Source organism: Macrosteles quadrilineatus, unplaced genomic scaffold (genome assembly GCF_028750875.1).
Source record: "Macrosteles quadrilineatus isolate MER2022 unplaced genomic scaffold, UCM_ALF_1.0 Scaffold_4__1_contigs__length_99947679, whole genome shotgun sequence".
Lineage (NCBI taxonomy): Eukaryota > Metazoa > Arthropoda > Insecta > Hemiptera > Cicadellidae > Macrosteles > Macrosteles quadrilineatus.
The window spans coordinates 54201021-54219938 of record NW_026542597.1 but is presented as its reverse complement, the minus strand read 5'-3'; the positions used below and the strand labels follow the sequence as shown (position 1 = coordinate 54219938).

At 35.3% G+C, this 18918-nt stretch overlaps 2 protein-coding genes across 2 annotated transcripts; one reads left to right on the top strand and one right to left on the bottom strand.

Annotated features, from left to right (window-relative positions):
• Positions 1 to 951: 951 nt before the first annotated feature.
• On the bottom strand, positions 952 to 10814 carry LOC128991945 (mitochondrial-processing peptidase subunit alpha). Its single transcript, XM_054415243.1, has 12 exons — positions 10500 to 10814; positions 9270 to 9511; positions 9084 to 9163; positions 8309 to 8391; positions 7865 to 7967; positions 6897 to 6989; positions 5795 to 5967; positions 5103 to 5202; positions 4185 to 4393; positions 3041 to 3206; positions 2472 to 2604; positions 952 to 1309 (listed from the first exon to the last, which is right to left on the bottom strand). Exons 1-12 carry the CDS (start codon positions 10547 to 10549, stop codon positions 1134 to 1136), a joined length of 1608 nt encoding a protein of 535 aa, XP_054271218.1. The 5' UTR covers positions 10550 to 10814; the 3' UTR covers positions 952 to 1133.
• Positions 10815 to 12534: 1720 nt separating this feature from the next.
• Positions 12535 to 18571, top strand: LOC128993255 (protein C19orf12 homolog). Its single transcript, XM_054417040.1, has 3 exons — positions 12535 to 12682; positions 14911 to 15071; positions 16295 to 18571. The coding sequence occupies exons 2-3, from the start codon at positions 14912 to 14914 to the stop codon at positions 16558 to 16560; spliced, it is 426 nt and encodes a 141-aa protein (XP_054273015.1). The 5' UTR covers positions 12535 to 12682; position 14911; the 3' UTR covers positions 16561 to 18571.
• The last annotated feature ends 347 nt before the right edge of the window (positions 18572 to 18918 follow it).

The window sequence follows — 18918 nt, the reverse complement described above, 5'->3', positions numbered from 1 at the left end:
ATAGGTTCTGCTAGCAGCATTCTTACCAATAAATACTGTATCAGGTACAATTAGGGGAATATTGCATATTTGTTTTTGACAACTAAATAATAATATGAAACAGTTAATTTACAGTTAGATCTCATCATCCAATATGTGGTCCAGAACAACTTGCGTGAAAAAGTGGTTAAGATGTTTTCAAAATAAACCAGAAAAACATTTTCATTTAACAATTTAACCTTATTTTGTTTCGTCCATTTAATGAATTGCTGGTATGTAATTTCATACCTTTGTTTCGATTTTGGTGACAAAAGATTAGCACAAACAGGCTTTTGAAGTCCGGTTTGTGGCATTGTTTTCAGTTGAAGTAGACCTTTAAAATGATGTACAACTCAACATAGGCTGTCATTAAAGATTTTCTTCTGACCCCCGACGGGCCGTCCCCCAAAGGTGATATCCGACCACCATGTACACAGAAAAGTAGCTTACAATTTCCAGTAACGTTATACCAATTGTGGTTGTGATATCGTTTGTCGTTTAAAAGTTATAAAGTCGTCCTAAGACTTAATGGTCACCCTGTATATAAGAATTTGAACGGAGTGTGTTTTTGGCCTCTGGGGACCTCAAAACGAAAAAGTAAATCGGCCCCGGGTCTAGGTCTTACCATGAGCCCTACGGTAATAGCTTATTCCCTATATGGGAAATTCGCTAAAAAAGAAAACACCTGGAGATACATACCAAATTTCATCAAAATCAGACCACAGGAATCTGTAGCTCTGTACCCATCCACACAAACAGACATCACTTTGAAAACCACTTTTTTAATTTCATGTTGAGGGGGACTCAAAACGGATATAACCACCCAGAACTCAAACTCGAAAATGTAGACGAAAACAATGCTTTATCCATGAATGGTAAATGCATGGGAGAGAAAGGGAAAAAACTGGTAGGCCTAAAAGACTTCACTCTGGCTTGAAATAACTGTTACTTTATTGGATTTGGAAACAATCAATAAAAAATGAGATTACCCTTACTAATAACAATTTATAGATTAAATAAAGACAATATTTTATCAGGACGATTAAAATTGTTGATTTTTTCAGTAACAATTGGCAGACTAGAAGTATTCAGGGACCAAGTTGAGTGTGTAGGGTTTATCTAAACAGGGAAAGACGCGACCGGTTGTTTGACAGGCGTCCATCTTTATTCAGCGCCGCCTGGATGTCTGCTAGTGCAGGCAACTTCTCTACCTTCCCTCTCGCTGCTACAGCTGGCTGTGATCGTAACATCCGTTGAGCCACTCTACTGATGTCATCACTCGTTACATTTTCTGTAAATACAATATATTGTGTTGAATTATATGAGATAGATTAAAGAAGAATTACTGTAACAGCCATCGTAAATCAATGTTTATTGTAACTGTAGAGGAGTAAAAATTACTTTGAAGGATTGAAGACCGATACAAAGTGAAAAATCACCTGAATCCAACTAAAGCTAAAGCTGGGTAACCATCACAGATAGTTTATCATTACATTTGAAAAATCCTAAATAAAGTCTTCTAGGTGGTTTGCTAGCCTAGGTGTCTCAAAATGTATTGGCTGAAAATTCGGAAGAAGTAATAGAGGAGCTAAAATTTCAGAAGGATGAAATAAACTGACTACCTATTACGAAATAGTACATGTTTTCTTCTTTCAGCCACACCTTGCATGCTGTGGTAAACCTTTTTTGTAACTGTGTCCCTAGCATAAACTAAACCCTACATTTTTGGGGGATTTGGTTGTATTATTTCATTTCGTAACAAACTGTACATGTGTATTTGGCAAAGCTTGAGTGATATGTAAAGTACAAGGAAACACCTTTCCAATTTTTTTCAGAATGATAATGACATAAAAAACTGAAAATACAAAAAATTTTCTCACATTGGAAGTAATTGAGGGTTAGAGGTTTTAGATCGGAGATTTCTGAATAGAGGGGGTTATGTTAATATGAATTCGAGGAATTTTTCCAACTTGGAAAATAATATAATACTGCACAAGATATTGCAAAGTATAACTAAAAATAAGTTTGTTTAAACCCAATAATGTTACATTGTATACACTCCTCTGGAAAATTTAAATCCTCTCAACTATGAGATATGTGCAGAAATGATCCAAACAGATTGTCAAATCATTGGTTTGGTCTTTGGGTTAAGATCGCTTCATTGGACCAGTGAGACTAGATGCCAACGTTTCAGAAGTATTACAGCCGAAGATGAATAGCTGTAACACATCCAAAATGTTGGACACTAGTCTCACTAAATCAAAGACACAGTCATAACCCAAAGACCTAGATTCGACAATCCGCTGTGACCGTGGAAGCCTGTCATCTATTATCAAGCAGACTTTCCGTCTACACAACAAATTCTTAGAGCCATTTATAAGGGTAAGACCAAACAATAAACGAATGTTAAAATTGAAGTGTAGGACTAGGGATTGCAATATAAAATAAAGTACCTATCAGCTCCATGAAGACCTCAGGCCTTTTCCTCTGTCCTGTCGCCAGCACTTGGCGAGCTATGTCCTCAAACACAACTGGCCTCGCCTCCAGGTTCATTAGCAACATCGACTGCAGCTGGGTCTTTGCTCTCTGGTCGCGTTAAATAAGAAATTCACTTTTTGTAATGGCCAATAAAATTAGGACATTTATCATCATGTAAATAGAGAAGAAAGCATCTAAGATCTAAGGCATATCTTGGATTTGTATTAAAACCTGTTATTTATTTTAGTAAAAACGAGTTACATTAAGGAGTTATGCAAACAATTTTTTCAAGCTGACACACTTGTAGTTTAGAAAGGAAAGTTAAAAAAATATAAGGAAAATATTATTAAAATTGTGTCTGCCTTCAGGTGAATTTAAAAATGAACTTCTCTTATAGTCTTCTATAAAATAATTTGAATTTGAATTAGTCTTAAGCTCGAGTCTAACCATATTATGAGTCGTGCAGACAGTTGAGATGTCCATAGAAAATTCGTTAACTACACAACATGCTAAACTCTTCATACTACATTGCAGATGATCTTACCCTGAGTTCTTTGTTTCCGGTAGGACCAGCCATTGCCACTACCTCCCGTGTAAGTACGTCGACCATGTCTCGTACGTGCGGCGGAGTTGCACTAGCATGTATACAGAATAGGCCGGTGTCCGCATATGCGTGGTTGTAGGCAGTCGCATTGTACATCCAGTGGTATCTGTCACATTTACAAACTCTTCTATACCTAACTTACCTAATGACATGTACCAAGACACTATGATTGGCAATATAATAGTGATCCCTTCCCACGATCGCTGTTAGTCTGATCCTTTAGGCCATTTGTCTGATTTAAAAGTCAGGACAGTCGTTAAAAAAAGGTAACACTTTGATAAATTGCACATCTAGCTTATCTAAATGACCTTGGTTTGCAATTTTTCTTTACAACAGGTTGTTCTTAAGTTTGGTTAAAACTAAGGCCCACTAAAAGCCAACAATAAACCAATTGACTTAATTTCATACAGATAAACATTTGTTATAGTTGTTAGATCGTTTATTGACCATTTTACCTTCATTTTGTTTGTTTAAAGAATCACACAAATCACAGGGGGCCACCCCAGTTGGTTGATAAATTACTTTGTGGTTAGTATACATGAACACCTTTTTAATTAAATAGATAGTAACAAAAGTCCTCTTTGTTGACAACTTATTTTATCGTTAGTTGCGTTGGTGGTCTTATAAAATTGAATTAATAAATACAAGAAACCCTTTTATCAACAAGAGAGTCGACCGTAATGTCACTTTGTCGACATGTGGAAATGGAGATGGGGATGGGCATTCTATGGCTGTGCGTGCATCTATGGAGTCTGCTGCAGTTGTACCAACTGTCGTACTGTTTGTTCCCCTGATTTTTAGTCACCATATTGCAGTGTACTCGCGAGGAGTGCTCATTTGACGTGCATTTCTCTTTATATATTCATTAAACAAAACTTTGAATATTTAATGGGCTATGAGCCTCAGCGGGCAGATAATTAGACCTTAAAACTGACAGCCCCATCATCCGCTCATTTTACTATCTCAGTGGCTCTAGCCAATATCCTATAATATTTAATTCAGCCAACCAAATACCACCAATTAACCAAAGGGGAGCCTGATCATCATAGAGATTATTACCAAATACATCCAGTATGAGACTTACCTATTTAGGACGTTGGTGTAGAGCCTAGTGTACATGCCCTTGCCTGGACCTCCTGCACTAAAGGATCCTCCACCACCCATCATCATGTTCAGCACACAGACAGGTATGAAATCTGGGTCTTGATGTGACACGCCCTCGAGTGCCACCACAACATGTGCCAGTTCTGGTAGCCCTGATGGCCCTGCGTACTGCGGCACCTCACATTCTTCCTACATAACAATGTTTTTTTTTTAATAAACACTAAAAAGTTATCTAGTAAAACACTGATATAATATAGGCTTTTTAGAGGGTAAATCCTTCTGACATAACCGAAGATCAGCACTGATTTGCTCTCTGAAGAAATACTAGTGAAATTTATTACTATCCGAGAAATCCATCTTTTATTGTGATTGGTCTAAAAGACCGTGACATCCTTCAAGTTGTGAGTATGTGTTGGCAATGATACTGGATTAAAAGTAGTTATGGATTTTCATCCCGAAAACAGGATTTTTAGACTATGCGTGGAACACCCATAGATCTCTTAGATAGATCACATAGATCTCCTTGGGGGATCCCTTATCCAGTTTTATAGCAATAAAACTGGATAAGGGATAAACCGGGATTTTCAGCGCAAAGGCCTGATTTTCTGACCAACCCCAATAATTAAATTATTCTATCACAGTTGTCTATATTACAGCAAGGTTTAAATAGGTTTTTTGAACATGTTAAATTGGAAATACCACTCAGCAATGAACTGAAAAATTCATGTGGGATACAATAGGATTTTCTCGACTTGATAAGCGAGATTCTTTCTTTTTGGAATGTGCAAAATACTGTTCTGCACATTACAAATGTACAACTGACCTTTGAAATGATGATGAATTGCCAACAACTATCAGGTAAGGATACCGCTTCCTTTACTGAAATTCAGAAACTAACCTGAACCAAACCACCAGTGTATTGAGCAGTGGAGTTGTCAACTTTTACGGGCTTTATTGATTTATTTTCCTCCCAGGTTGGTTTCCTTTCCACGAAATACCTAAAAATACAAGTGATACAATTTTAATTAAGCTACTTTATTTATTGTTTTACCATCAAGTGACTACTGTTGTCACAGGACTTCATGAGCGTTCCTGACAAATGTATACTCTGTACTGTATTTAGAAACTAATAATGGTATTCATGAATTTTTAAACCACAGAATATTAAGGCAATATTGGAATTATAAATTTAATCGGCCAAGCCAATTTTTTTAGAATCAAACCTTAAATGTAGGCATAATTAAATAAACCATAAAGATGAAACCTATATTTTTATTTAAGGCAATTAACAATTTGGAAACTGAATATTTAGGCCTAAAAGTTATTTAAGGTTTGAAAACTTTATGCTTAGATGTTTTTTTTTTTGATGGGATGGAGAAGTTTGGGGATTTTTGGACGGGTGGGTGGTCATCAAAGACAATCCGGCATTTCTTAACTGTGGGATTCCTATTCACTTAATACTTAAACTTTTCTAAATTACTTCAGGGTCTTTTTGAATCCCAGTTTGTTCTAAATGTACAGACCATTACAAAATTTGTAGTAGCCTACCTGCAGTACCTAGGCCTAAACTATCTGTTTCCCTACACTCACCTATTGACATGGTCAACCAGCATCTGATGGTCAACACCGACACCCGCCACCACCATACGAGACAGTGTGTGATGACTTTTTAGATAGGTCATCAGCACATTCGCATCTATCTTATCAAGGCTGCTCTCTGGGCAGATCTTCGGCAAACCCAGTGTGTTACTACGATACGCCGCCTGAAAAAATCATGTTGATATTTATAAATGTGTTAAATTCAACTGAAGAACGCTTGTAACTTTAAAATCCTGTTAAAAATTTGTCTGACAGCTTTTTATTGTCCTAGGATACGCTAGACACGAGCCCAGGATTGTTTTCCACATTACTTCAGGCTAGACCGCTAGACCTAAGGATTGCGGCATTATCACTTGGATAGTAAAATCTATTGATGAAATCTATTGGAGGGGTTTTAATCGATACCTAAGGGACCGAAGCCACTAGATAAGCTCGCTCCCCCGGTCTGACAGATTAGGAGGAAACATATAAAATAAGATAGGCTACATTGTCTTGTGATGTGTAATAGCCTATTTAGCATAAGTTTAAAACTGTAATTTCTGTCTACAACAGCTTTAAAATAGTTTTGATACAAAAAATCAACTGTGCTGTTTTTATCAATCTCTCAAATCAATAATGTGTTACAGTAGAACTCCGATTATCCGAATCAATAGGGACCAGACCCCATTCGGATAATCGGAGTTTTACCGGAATTCCGGGAATTTTAAAGAAAAATCCTCATTTCTAAGTGAACTTTTAATTAATAATAATTTAAATCAGAACATTTTTACAGTTTACAATGCTCATAGTACAAGTGTTCTATACATGTTATTAAGTCAATAGTGTTCCATCAAAGTCCAAAATTGGCTAAATGTGTTTAATAACAATTCTTTGATATTTTGCAAAACTTATTACTGTAGCTTTACGTTTTTAAAATTGTTGAAATAAGCGATTCGGATAATTGGAGATTTGGTTAAATGGAGTTCGGATAATTGGAGTTCTACTGTATAAGGTTAGTCACTATTTTTAAAACTTGCAAATTTTGTTTAGGAAATGTTCATAATTTATGTATTTACACATAAGACCCATAATAAAGGCTGAAAACAGTACTCACACCATGGATCATGTCCATTAATAGGGTTTCTTGCTCTGGTCTTGTCAGCAATGTATCCAGTTCAAATTTAATGGTCTGTCGAGCTATATCAATCTGAAACAAAGTTAGTCAATGTATTAACACTTAAATAATTTGACAAGCTGTATGTGTGGAAATGTATGTTGCATTTGTTTCTATGTAGAGTTTCTCTTCAAAATATAAAATATAACTAGCTGTAACCCGCGAGCTTTGCCCCGTTTAACTTCTTAATTTTCAAGATGATCTCGTTCGCATGGCTCAATCACGTCCTGGTTGAAGTTCATTCGCTACGCTCACTCACCTTTAGGTTGGAGCTCGTTCGCTGCGCTCACTTGCCTTCAGGTTAGCTCGTTCGCTACGCTCACTTGCCTTCAGGTTAGCTTCCTTCGCTGCGCTCACTTGCCTTCAGGTTAGCTCGTTCACTACGCTAACTCACCTCCAGGTTGAAGTTCGTTCGCTATGCTCACTCCACTCACCTTTTGGTTGCAAATTAGCTGTTGTCATAAATGTAAAAGAAATAATAGTGCTGCACCCTGTTGGTAATCCTTGTAACTTTAATGCTATTGAACATCATAGAACAGAACCAACTTGTTTAATTGAAACAGCTGTTAAGATTCATTAATTCCATTTCTCATAAGGTTAACATGGGAAACTCCAGAGCCACTGGGGCGGAGCCGTTTGGGCGGATCACGAAATTGATGGTGTATAAACCTATTCCGTGAAATTCTACACGTATGTACCAAGTTTCGTGGCAATCGGTTCAGCGGTGTCTGAGTTTATCACTGCCAAATATATATACAAACATCCTCTTTTATACTTATAGATAAGTGTTATGCAATTTTGTGAATTGAATGACATGCATATTATATTTTGTATCCTTAGACGTAGGTTTAATGACCAAATTCAATGAAGTTCTCTAGAAGGTTCAATGACAAAGCACAAAACCATACCTCTTCTAAACTAAGTTGAGGCCGAAAAACAACATCTCCAAGTATTCTGATGACAGCTTCCAGCCCCCTTACATCGGCTGAAGCTGCATATACAAATGTATCTCTGAAAAAGATAAAAAGAATAAACTTTAAGAAAGCAAGGAATTTTCTTTCCTAAATTGATCAATGAACAAGTAAGATAAAGTCTGTAACAATTTAATGTCAAATTACAAATGTTATTAGTAGATCATGCAAGAGAGTAGCTTATTTCTAGAAATAAGCTTTTAACTAAAATTTTACTTTTTAATTAAATTGATAATCATTCCAAATTGTTCTTATCATTCCACTTATTAAACTTTTCACTGCAAGTTAAGGTTGGATAATCATGTTAATGTAGTCTACCTATTGCTAAATTTTCTACTTAAGTTATTACAAGAAGTTTTTTGGGGTAGTAGTTCAGCTTACCTTGAAGACTGGCAGTCACAAATTCCTCCATGCTTTTCCAATGCCTGCATTATGTGGTCTTTGTTTTTAAATTCTTCAGTGGACTACAAAAATATGAAAAATTTAATATTAGGATCAAGCATTTGTAAATGCTGAAAACTTTATGTAAGTTAGCCTAAAAAGCATGATTGTTTTAAGACTAGTGTAGGTATGTAGGCAAAGGTTTAGTTCTCCAAGTTTGTATTGTGATTTTGCTTGCAGGATACACGCACGGACTGAAGTGGACTAAGCAAATGTTACAATTAAATATTCACAATAGCTACTGTAGTGTCAAACAGGCTGGGTAGCTGAATAGATAGTGCTCTACGAACGAGCGAAAGGTTGCCGGATCCATCCCGAGAAAGAAAATAGCTTTTTAATGCCCGGGTTCAAATCTAGACCCAGCTGTTTACCCTATCATTGGACTTAAAATAAATGGCTAATGAAACAGATGATCTAAGACAGTAACAAAGCTACCAAGATCATCTCAATTCATTCCGAGACACTCATTCATCACTTACACAGGTTAAAATAGCACCTAGGTGGCGTCCCCATCTCGACTGATGATGATAACGATACCGGTAGCCTAAACCAATTCAATTAAGAAAACTATAAATAACCCATAGTTTTGGGAAATGCCTTATGCCTTAAGACAAATAAGTTGGGCTAGGTGTTTTTGAATGCTCTGCCAAGTGAATTAAGTCTACTGCATGTTTTAATTTTTATATCAACTTTCATGATAGCATAAATTACTTACATTAAAAGCCAATTTTTCCAAGAAGTGTGATATTCCACTAGGAAAAGCCACTTCATATCGGGAACCTGAATCTATAACCACTGCAAACATAAAAGCATAAATCACATTTCTTGTCAATAAGTATTTGGTTCTCAAGAAAACTTGTTTAAAACTGATCAAAGTAGGTTTTAGGCTACAATTATTTACCTCCTACTGTGCAGAATTGTCCGAATCTGTTTTCCGAGGCAACTCTAAGGCCAGAGGGCAAGGTAGTTATTTGTGTGGTCTGGTTGTCCTCTTTAGCGGAAGCATATTTTGCCAAAGGCAGGTTGGGTAGCGGTTTATTGAGGGTAACCTGCTGGAAAGCATGATTGTTTCCCACCGGAGGTCCACCAGACTGATGTGTGCTAGATGAAAAGTTGCAGCCTTCCCACTTGTGGTTAGTATTTCTGTAAAAGAAAAAGAAAAATGTCTAAGTAAGCCAACTATCTGTTAAAAATACTAAGATTAACACGTTCGCGGCGGCATGGGAGCGTTCGCTCCCATACGGAACCCTAATGCCATCCTGGTGGGTGCGATCGCTCCCAAGCTGCAGAGCAGCTACGAAATGATTTATTTTTAAGCCAGGATTAGAGCTAGAAACTTGAAACCTCGCACAGCACTGCTCAATAGTATACTGTATTTTGTTGTGGTGTAGGTTGATAGTAAATTTCCCCGTAAAATCCCCATCTGGCAATCTCAAAATCAACTTTTTGTCCCGTCTTTATCCCTCCATTTGGCAATATAATTCCAATGGGACCGGCTACATTCCAAGCAGTACTGCTATCTGTGGGTGTTTAGCGAACTACGTTGACTTTCGTTGTAAAGCAGGACATCCTCGCACGTTATTTGCTATTTGTCAGACCGAAATTGGAAAGCCAATCACACGCTGCAATCGGGTTTGTTTGACGCTGAGGGCTGCGCCGCACTGGGGATACGCCCGCCATTTGACGTGCCGCCGCGAACGTGTTAATTAACTTAATTTAATCCTACTGGTGTGGATCATTCTTATTCTTAAGTTATTCTTCATCAAAGCTTCTAACAAACATAGGCTACAAATTGAGCTCTAGCAGTGCTGCATATTCGTAGTTGACCAGCCGAACAACTGAGACCAGAGTAACTTAAGGCTTTTAGGCTACTCTCGTGTTAATAGGCCTACATAGAATGATGTTATCTCCATTGTCTTATTCAGAGTAGGTTATTTTACTAAAACTGTAGGCCTACAAGATCAAATCTGCTCCCTGATCTGCCTGCAGCTAGTCTGTAACTTCTGTAACTTAGAACTAGGTTAGATTTGAGATTTAAATAGGCCTATTGATTTAAATTAAGTTAAGTTATGGTTTGGTAGACAAACTTTTGAAATCCTAAAATAAATCTCAATAAATATGTATATTCTACCTTCCAAGTTTTAGTAGCTTATGTATTGGACGACATGCTTTACCAGCCATTATTCAATAAATCTTGATGATAGGCTACCACAAAAAACACACGAATTCTAACCTCTTCTGGGTTAGGCCCCTATTGTATATTCAAAAGTTGATTATGTTGACGAATATGTATAAACAAAACTACCAGTAACAATGAGAGGCAAACATGTGAAAAATAAATGAATCCTCGATAAAGTCGAATTGATTTTAAAATACTTCAACTTCCAAACAATTATTGTGACATATTATATTCCCGACTTCCCGACCCGACTTCAATTTCGACTTCACTTCACTTCACTTCTTCACTACTTTCTACTACAGCCTACAGCAGGAGCAGACAGCTACTTCAACTTTTACTTCAGGCGGCCGTGCCCAAACCCATCCAAATCCACTATCGAATAACAACCCGCATCTGGGTCCAGTTTACGCAAGGCTCACGGGACGCAAAGTTCTATTGGCTCTCATAGCATGACGTAAGTCTCATCTCTTTTGATTGAACCATCGACGTCTACCGGTCGCGTTCCGCGCAGGCTCACGTAATGCAGTCATGACGTCATGTTGATGGTCCGTAGCAATTTACTCTATTAATTTTGTCTATGTCCATAGATACTTGACGTCATACTCTATCATAAAATTAATGTTATAATTTTATTTATAAAAACTGTCATAGCCTAACCAAACTTGCTGATAAATAAAATATCCCGCCGCAGCAAACCTACAGACTACTTTTTTTTAGTAAGCGAATTTCAACTTGTCTGATTACATTTTTACTAAAATATTTCCATAAATAAAACATATTTATTTCCTAATTAAATAACATTATATTTAACGAGTGCTTTAGGTTTGCTGCTACGGGGAAGGTAAAAAGTGTTTTTGACCATACGTCAACAGTATAGGATGAAATAAATAAATTTGCCAAATTTTATCAATATATCTCCATAAACAAGTAAACTACAATAATTTTAATTTTCTCCATAAGAATAACATGGGAACTTTAAATTACACTATTTTTGAATTTTCTCCGTGACCGTTAGGCACACAACAGCGCTTCAATATACTAAATTATTTATTTTTTAAGCTCTACAAAACGGTTTAAAAACAAATTGCAATTTTTTTTGTAAAAAACCCCTCATAAACTCCCGTTCCCATGGCCCGATTATGCTGGATCGCTAACTCGTTCGAATAAACGTGTTTACACGTTTCTACCAAATTTCATCAAAATTGGATCAATTTTGCTCGAGTTATCTCGCTAACGGACACACATATATATTAATATATATATGAATTTGAACGGATGGTGTTTTTGGCCTATGGGGCCTCAAAATGAAAAATTAAATCGGTCCCGGGTCCAGAGGTCTTACCATGAGGACTACGGTAGGTAGCTACTTCCCTATAGGGAAATTCGCTAAAATCGAATTAAGGTAATTACTAATCGAAAAAATAGTTCAATTCATAAAATAAAATAATTGTAAATGCCACAAATTCAATTTTATAATTAAAATTAAACTGTCATAACCTAACCAATCTACTAGCTTGTTGTCAGAGATTTAGCTTAGAATGCGATTACTTCTTGACTGTTCATCTTTTGTTAGAGTTTGAGGCATTTATAATTTGATTTTACGAACAGAACTATTTTTTCATTCGATTTTTTTATCATCAGCAAGTTTGGTTAAGTTATGACAGTTAAATTTTATAATTAAAAGATTATGAAATTGAATTTGAGGTATTTAATTTTATTTTATGAACAACTATTTTTTAGATTAGTAAACCTTCATTCGATTTTTTTCATTATCAGCAAGTTTGGTTAGGTTAATTTTATAATAAAAAAGTTATAAAATTAATTTTATAATTAAGTAAAACGTATGACGTCATGGATCTACGGACTATCAAAATGGCTCCCGTGACCCTTGAGCCTGTCCGGAATGTGCCCCAAGTCGAAGTCGAAGTCCTACTCTAACTCTACTCTTTCCTAACCTAACCTCTAATGCTATGCTATGCTATTGCTATTGCTATTCTTACTTAAAATAAAATAAAATTAAATTAATGCTATTGCTAAACCAAAACAATAAAGAAGTAATGTTTTATCTTAATTAATTGTAGTATTATAACCTAATGTTCTTGTTTTTAATTCTGTTTGCATCGACGTTTCCTAAAGTAAGTTACTTCACTTGATTATGTTTACTGTACCTTGAAAATATTTTAAGATAAGTTAGTGTAGCCTAGGCTATATCTTGAAATATGCCTACTAAAATTAGATCGTACCAAATAATGCATGGGGGAGTTTGTGAGTTTGCAGCCAAATCACTTCCAATCAACCCTCTAGTTAAAAATTTCACTAAAGAAGTTTCAGGCTTAAAAACTCTTAATAGATCAGGGGCAAAAAACCAGGTCTTCAGATAGGCTCGTCAGCCAAATTCAGCCTGGTTAGACCATAGGCCTTTACTAACTGTTTGTCATTTGAGAGCTCTGTTATTGTTTCGGCTTTGTCAGACCACCATGCTCAGCAGGCTGTTCTTATACCATCTAATAGCTAGGCTATCTCATCTGACCGCCCCCCAAAATAACACATTTTGCCTGATCATTTAACCTAATTCTAACAAAAAAATGACTGAAATTGAAGCCTTCTAATAATGATCAGTTCAAGTATTTTTTTGACATTGCTTTCCCCAAAGAAAAACTATTCACACTAATAAAACAATAGGTTCTGCGGTCATCTATTCGTCTATTTCATTTAAGTTAACTTGCTCTTCCTCTACATAACCTAAGAGATACATTGACATTGACACCCTGATCAGCCTTAATAGGTCAAAAGAGGCAAATTGAATTCTAATCAGTGGTTGGGAATCGAAGGCTAATAAAGAGAAAGAGTTTGAAGAGATCTACAGGGAAAACAGTCAATTTTTGTGTTATTTCATCATTTTTTTAAAACTGCAAGTGTATGTAAGTACAAAATCTGCTCATGTAAAATAATCTACAGTTGTTTTCAAGGTTATTGGTCGCTGTGACAAAATTGACCAATGCAAGCCGGATCAACTACCCGAGCCGCGACGGACAATTCCTATTACCTAGCTGATTTTCCAATTGATTTGATTTTATGATTTTGATGACCGAGTAACTTTTTTGGTTTGACCCTCCGTCGGTTACACCACAGAGTTTTCCTCCGGGCGCATTTGTTTTTACAGAAGAATATGTGATATCACCATCCGGCAGCTTTAGGAGTAACAGTACCTCACGTGCATCTTTATAGGAACCGATTGAACATATTTTGATCTCTCACCTCCCCCACAAACCCTATTACAACAGTTGAAGCCTGAATCATTGCGTAGGACGGAGCCTGGATGCGTGGTCACTGATGGTGTTGATATTTTTGTTTGCTAGGCTATATATTCTTAAATATTTATGTAAAGTAAGAGTTTTTGTTGATTTCTTGTACAATTTTATTGATTATACATTATACTTATTTATAGTTTTTCTATTAGGCCTAATATGTACCGTACCTATAAAAAAATTGTTTTTCTAATGTTGTCACCGATCGTGTTTTAAAATCAAAGAAACTGACAAAGGGTTAACAGGGTATAGTTAAAAGGTGTTTGAAGGTACATTGGCAAGATACCGAGCAATAGCAGTAAGTACAGAAAAAAACCAATTGGCCTAACATTCTTGCCGACTGATGTGGAAGGCTCCTTAGGATTAAATTTGTGACATAAATTTACATGAAACTCTAGAAACACATAACCAACTCGTACTAATTACTTCTAGGCCTACCTGGTTTAATTTTCCTTTCTCCATAGTCTCACCTCCTTTCAGATCAGAATATACCGGATACACCCCTGGCCGAGAACATTTCTTATACCTTAGTTGACAGCTCATCAACTTCTTCATTCTCTAATTTTATTCTGTGAATAGGAACACATAGCCTCTACTATTTAGCAAGCACTGCCCCACCAATCAAACATGCACCTTTTACCCTACCGGTAATTAACAGGGACTTCTGGTTATGAATCATCCTGAAAGCAGTTGTTTTAAGGCAAGCAGGGAGATTACCTGCAACATTAACTAACCAAAGTAAACAAATAGCTTGATAATGAGGCAGTGCTTAGTAACGTACAATAACAATCCGTTAAAGATGCTACTTGAGATAAAGTTATCAATGCACTCTTAGCAGTTAAGCTGTTGTTGTGATTGCTTCAGACCAATATAGCCTACAATCACTAAGGCCTACTGTGTTTGCTCCTTACTAGTACTGTAATTATTAATTCTGTTCAAAATAATGGTGTGTTGTAGGCTAATTGGCTTTTATCTAGTTATTTTAGTCTTGCCTTTAGTCTTAGTATTTCTCACCTACTTCAAATTGTGTAACTCTTGAATTATGTTGCTCTCAGCATGCCCATAAACTATGACGAGTTGTTGGCTGCTGTGGCCACAGTTTGCCAAGAGCGAGGGATCACAGTCACTGTGAAGGAGTCACTCAAAGGCGGGGCCATTGCTGGCGGAGGTGCAGGTTTAGGAGGTGTTTTAATGGGGCCAGTGGGATTGGCCATTGGTATGTCTTGTTTCTTGTTTTTCTTACCACTTTTTAATGATTCTTATAAGCAAACTGCTAATACTTTGGGGTTGTCATTGATATTGACTTGTTAAATCTGACATAATATAATGTGTTGGCTTACTTTAAAATGAGAATAACAAAGTGATAATTCGGATCACCAACTAACCAGTTCACCTCAAAGAAAACAAAGTACGGTAGAACAAAGTCGGCCAGAAAATTTAAGTCCATTGTTGGTTTTTACAGTTTAGAATAATCCGTTTCAAACTTTAATGTGAACAATATAAGTAATATACCACTGTGTTATGCTGTGTTTTATATTAGTTCTGTAATGTCAGAATTAAATTATAATTAAAAGTACTTTTTGATATTTTACATTACTTTTTTCTTGAAAAATTAATATTATACTATCCACATTGGTTACGATCCGGATGGGGTACTTTCTCAATTGATCACAATAATTGGATTTCTAATCTATTATAAATTTTTGTATCACATCAAACTTTAATGTGAACAATATAAGTAATATACCACTGTGTTATGCTGTGTTTTATATTAGTTCTGTAATGTCAGAATTAAATTATAACTAAAAGTACTTTTTGATATTTTACATTACTTTTTTCTTGAAAAATTAATATTATACTATCCACATTGGTTACGATCCGGATGGGGTACTTTCTCAATTGATCACAATAATTGGATTTCTAATCTATTATAAATTTTTGTATCACATCCCGCTCAAAATATAACAAACCTCAACATCAAAAATGTTCTTTGTTAATCTATCTTCTATCAAGCTAATAAGGATCACAAACTTTTGAGAAAACGAATAAACGAATAAAACCTCTCCTAAGGGCTCATATTTTAATTTATGGGTTGTTTTTTATCAAATTTAAAATATGAAATATAAGTCAGCTGTTCCGTTTGCTTTGATTTATTACTATGTTTGGTTTTGACTGTCATAATAGTTTTATTAAAATAAGCAATAAGCACAATTGACATTTTCCTGTAGAATTCATGGTAAGTGTGTAATTTTTTTTATTGTTGGTTTATATTGACCCATAGTGATTATTTCTAAAGTAGGCCTACCCTTGCCCCGTTACAAAGCACGAGCAGATCAACTAGTTGACATAAATTGAAATTAATCTGATACACTCAGCCTTATTACAGAGAACCATTCACTCCAGACCTTGCTAAATTATTAAGACTGTTTTATTTTTCAGGTGGGATTTTTGGAAGCTTGACAGCTTTTTTTCTAGCGCAAGGTAAATTCAGATCTATTGCTCAAGTTATTCAAGAAGACATGACTCCTCAACAGAGAGAAGAGATGGCAGGGCGAGTGGTCCGAGCCCTGGAAGGTTTCGACCTTACGGATCTAACCATCTTCCTTCCCTTATTCATGGGCAATCAAAATGCTCAAATGGCGGCCATCACAGCTGTTGTAAGATATTTGGAGAGAGAAATGAGAATGCAAATAACTAATTGTTAACCAATCACATATCCTTTTGATCATTAGAGCTTATTTTTTTATTTTGTTATTTTATTAACTTATTTCAGTAGGATATTTTGAATACCCCGGTGATAAAATTGATGGTCAAAAATGTTTTTTAGTTATCATCAAGAATAATGTTTATGTTTGAGTTATGAGGGTCCTATCTGTAAAACATTATTTGTTAATCAAATCGAATTAAAAGTTTCAAACTAGTTGGTTAGTTATGATACAAATTGGGAATTATTTTGATTTTTAAAAGCAATAAATGCTGTACAATTAATGTTATTTTAAGTTTTGTTTTTCCTTTGTATTGTCAGCCACATGTACCTAGTATTAAAAATGGGACAATTGAAGTTAAAAATATTAAATAGGCCTAGCTATGCAAAATCTTTATCTACCTGAATTCTAAACAATAAACTATGGTTCTATTTAATCTTAGTAAGAATAATTTCAACCACTCGCACAATAAAATGACAGTAGAACCCCTCACATCCGTCCTCAAAATATCCGACTCCTCGGGATATCTTACCTAGTGTCCAACCGTCTACTTGTTGGAGGTCTAGGGTGATAATGTCGAGCAGATGATATCCACTGTCGTCGATAACGAGTGTTGCTGCCGTCACGGGAGACGATTACTAAAGTCGTGGAGACTGCAGGTTATGCTCCCCCCGATATCCGACCTTTTGGCCATTCCAAGCATGGCCCGGTCACATAATGGTTGGATATGAGGGGTTCTACTACTGTACTTTGAAGATAAATAAAAGTTATACACAAGTCTTAAAAGTGCAAACACTTGATTTTGAGTGTCATTGTCCATTATTTCATGTTTCAACCTAGTGGTTTCACTTTTTTCTAGATTGATAACTGACAATTAACTGTGCACGGAGTTGTAAGGGGTTACCAGTTCCAATAGTTAAAAAAATTAAATATTTATGCTTTAGAATATGGGTAGCTTTTATAGCCACTCAAAAAGATATACGTGCCTTATGACAACTAACAATAGCTGTGGACTATTATGTTGTGAATTATTTTGGGTGCTACTAACTATTTTTAAATGTAGTTTTAATTTAAGTAGTATGATGCCATCTGTGTGTGGCAAACTAGGTTTTCTTGATTTTGTTGTACTCACTGGACTGTTTTTAAAAGACTATTTATGCACCTTAGGTATATTTCATAGTTTACTCTAACCATCATTTTTATATTTGTGATTTTTATTTTTAAAGCACTTTGCAATGTTGAAATTGATGTTCTTTTTGGAATATTGTGAGGACTTGGGTGATATGTTGTTGGAAAAAATGTGTGCTTAGTCTTTCTCTGTAATAATACATTTATAAAAGAACTCTTGGCCATCTGTGATTGATCTATTCATTGTATCTCCGTTTCTCTTGCCACCTTATACACCTTTTTATCAGTAACATAACTCTTTTTCTTAATTATTTAATTTTACTGTAAATAAAAAAAAATCTACTTTGATTCTAATTCTAAAATGTATGTAGCCTTCAGTGTACATTTCACTAAGTACATGTAATTTGCACATTGGGTTGTATATTTGGGTCAGTCACTTACAGAATTGTTAGCAGTTTACGTTTTGTAGAAATCGTAACTGAATTACTCCTTTGGTAGCTATTCCATAGTAAACATTGCAAACCATAGGTATAGGTAATAATGGATGGATTTTTAGCATGTTGCATACTTATCACGAATTTCTCTCTTTTTCACGAATTTCTCTCTTTTTATGTATATTTTGTGCCAATATTATAGTTTCCCTACCATGTAGTTATTATGTTATATTTGTTGATCTTTTATACCCAAGATGAGGGTTTTATTTTATTGATGTTAAAACTCATACAAATGTTTTAATTTACCGTTTACTACGTCCATGACTGAAAGGGTTAAAGGAAAGAAGAAATGTAAAGTTTAGTTAGTTTTTCAGAGATTTTTTTTACTGCACTCATATTTTATGGGCAATATTTAAAATAAAGAATATTATTTATATTTATACATTTAATGTTTCTTTTCTTTTGTCTTCCTTTTTACCAACATTCCTTTTATTTTTTTGATGAGAGATAACTAAATATTTACCATCAAAGTCTGTTGTAATTTATTTCAGTTTATAAAATGTGTCTTAAAGGATGCTCGGTATAAATTGAAATTTTAAATAATATTAATTTGCTGTACTGAATGCGCTTTTCTTGCATTTACTCCAATAATTTCCTAACTTATCTGTACTTTGTACATGCAATTTAGTATTTATAGGCAATGCTTGAGATCCACTTTTTGTATTTGAAATGTGTCATGACTTATTAATGCAGACAACTAAGCAAGCCTATTATGATAAATAAAAAAAAACAGGAA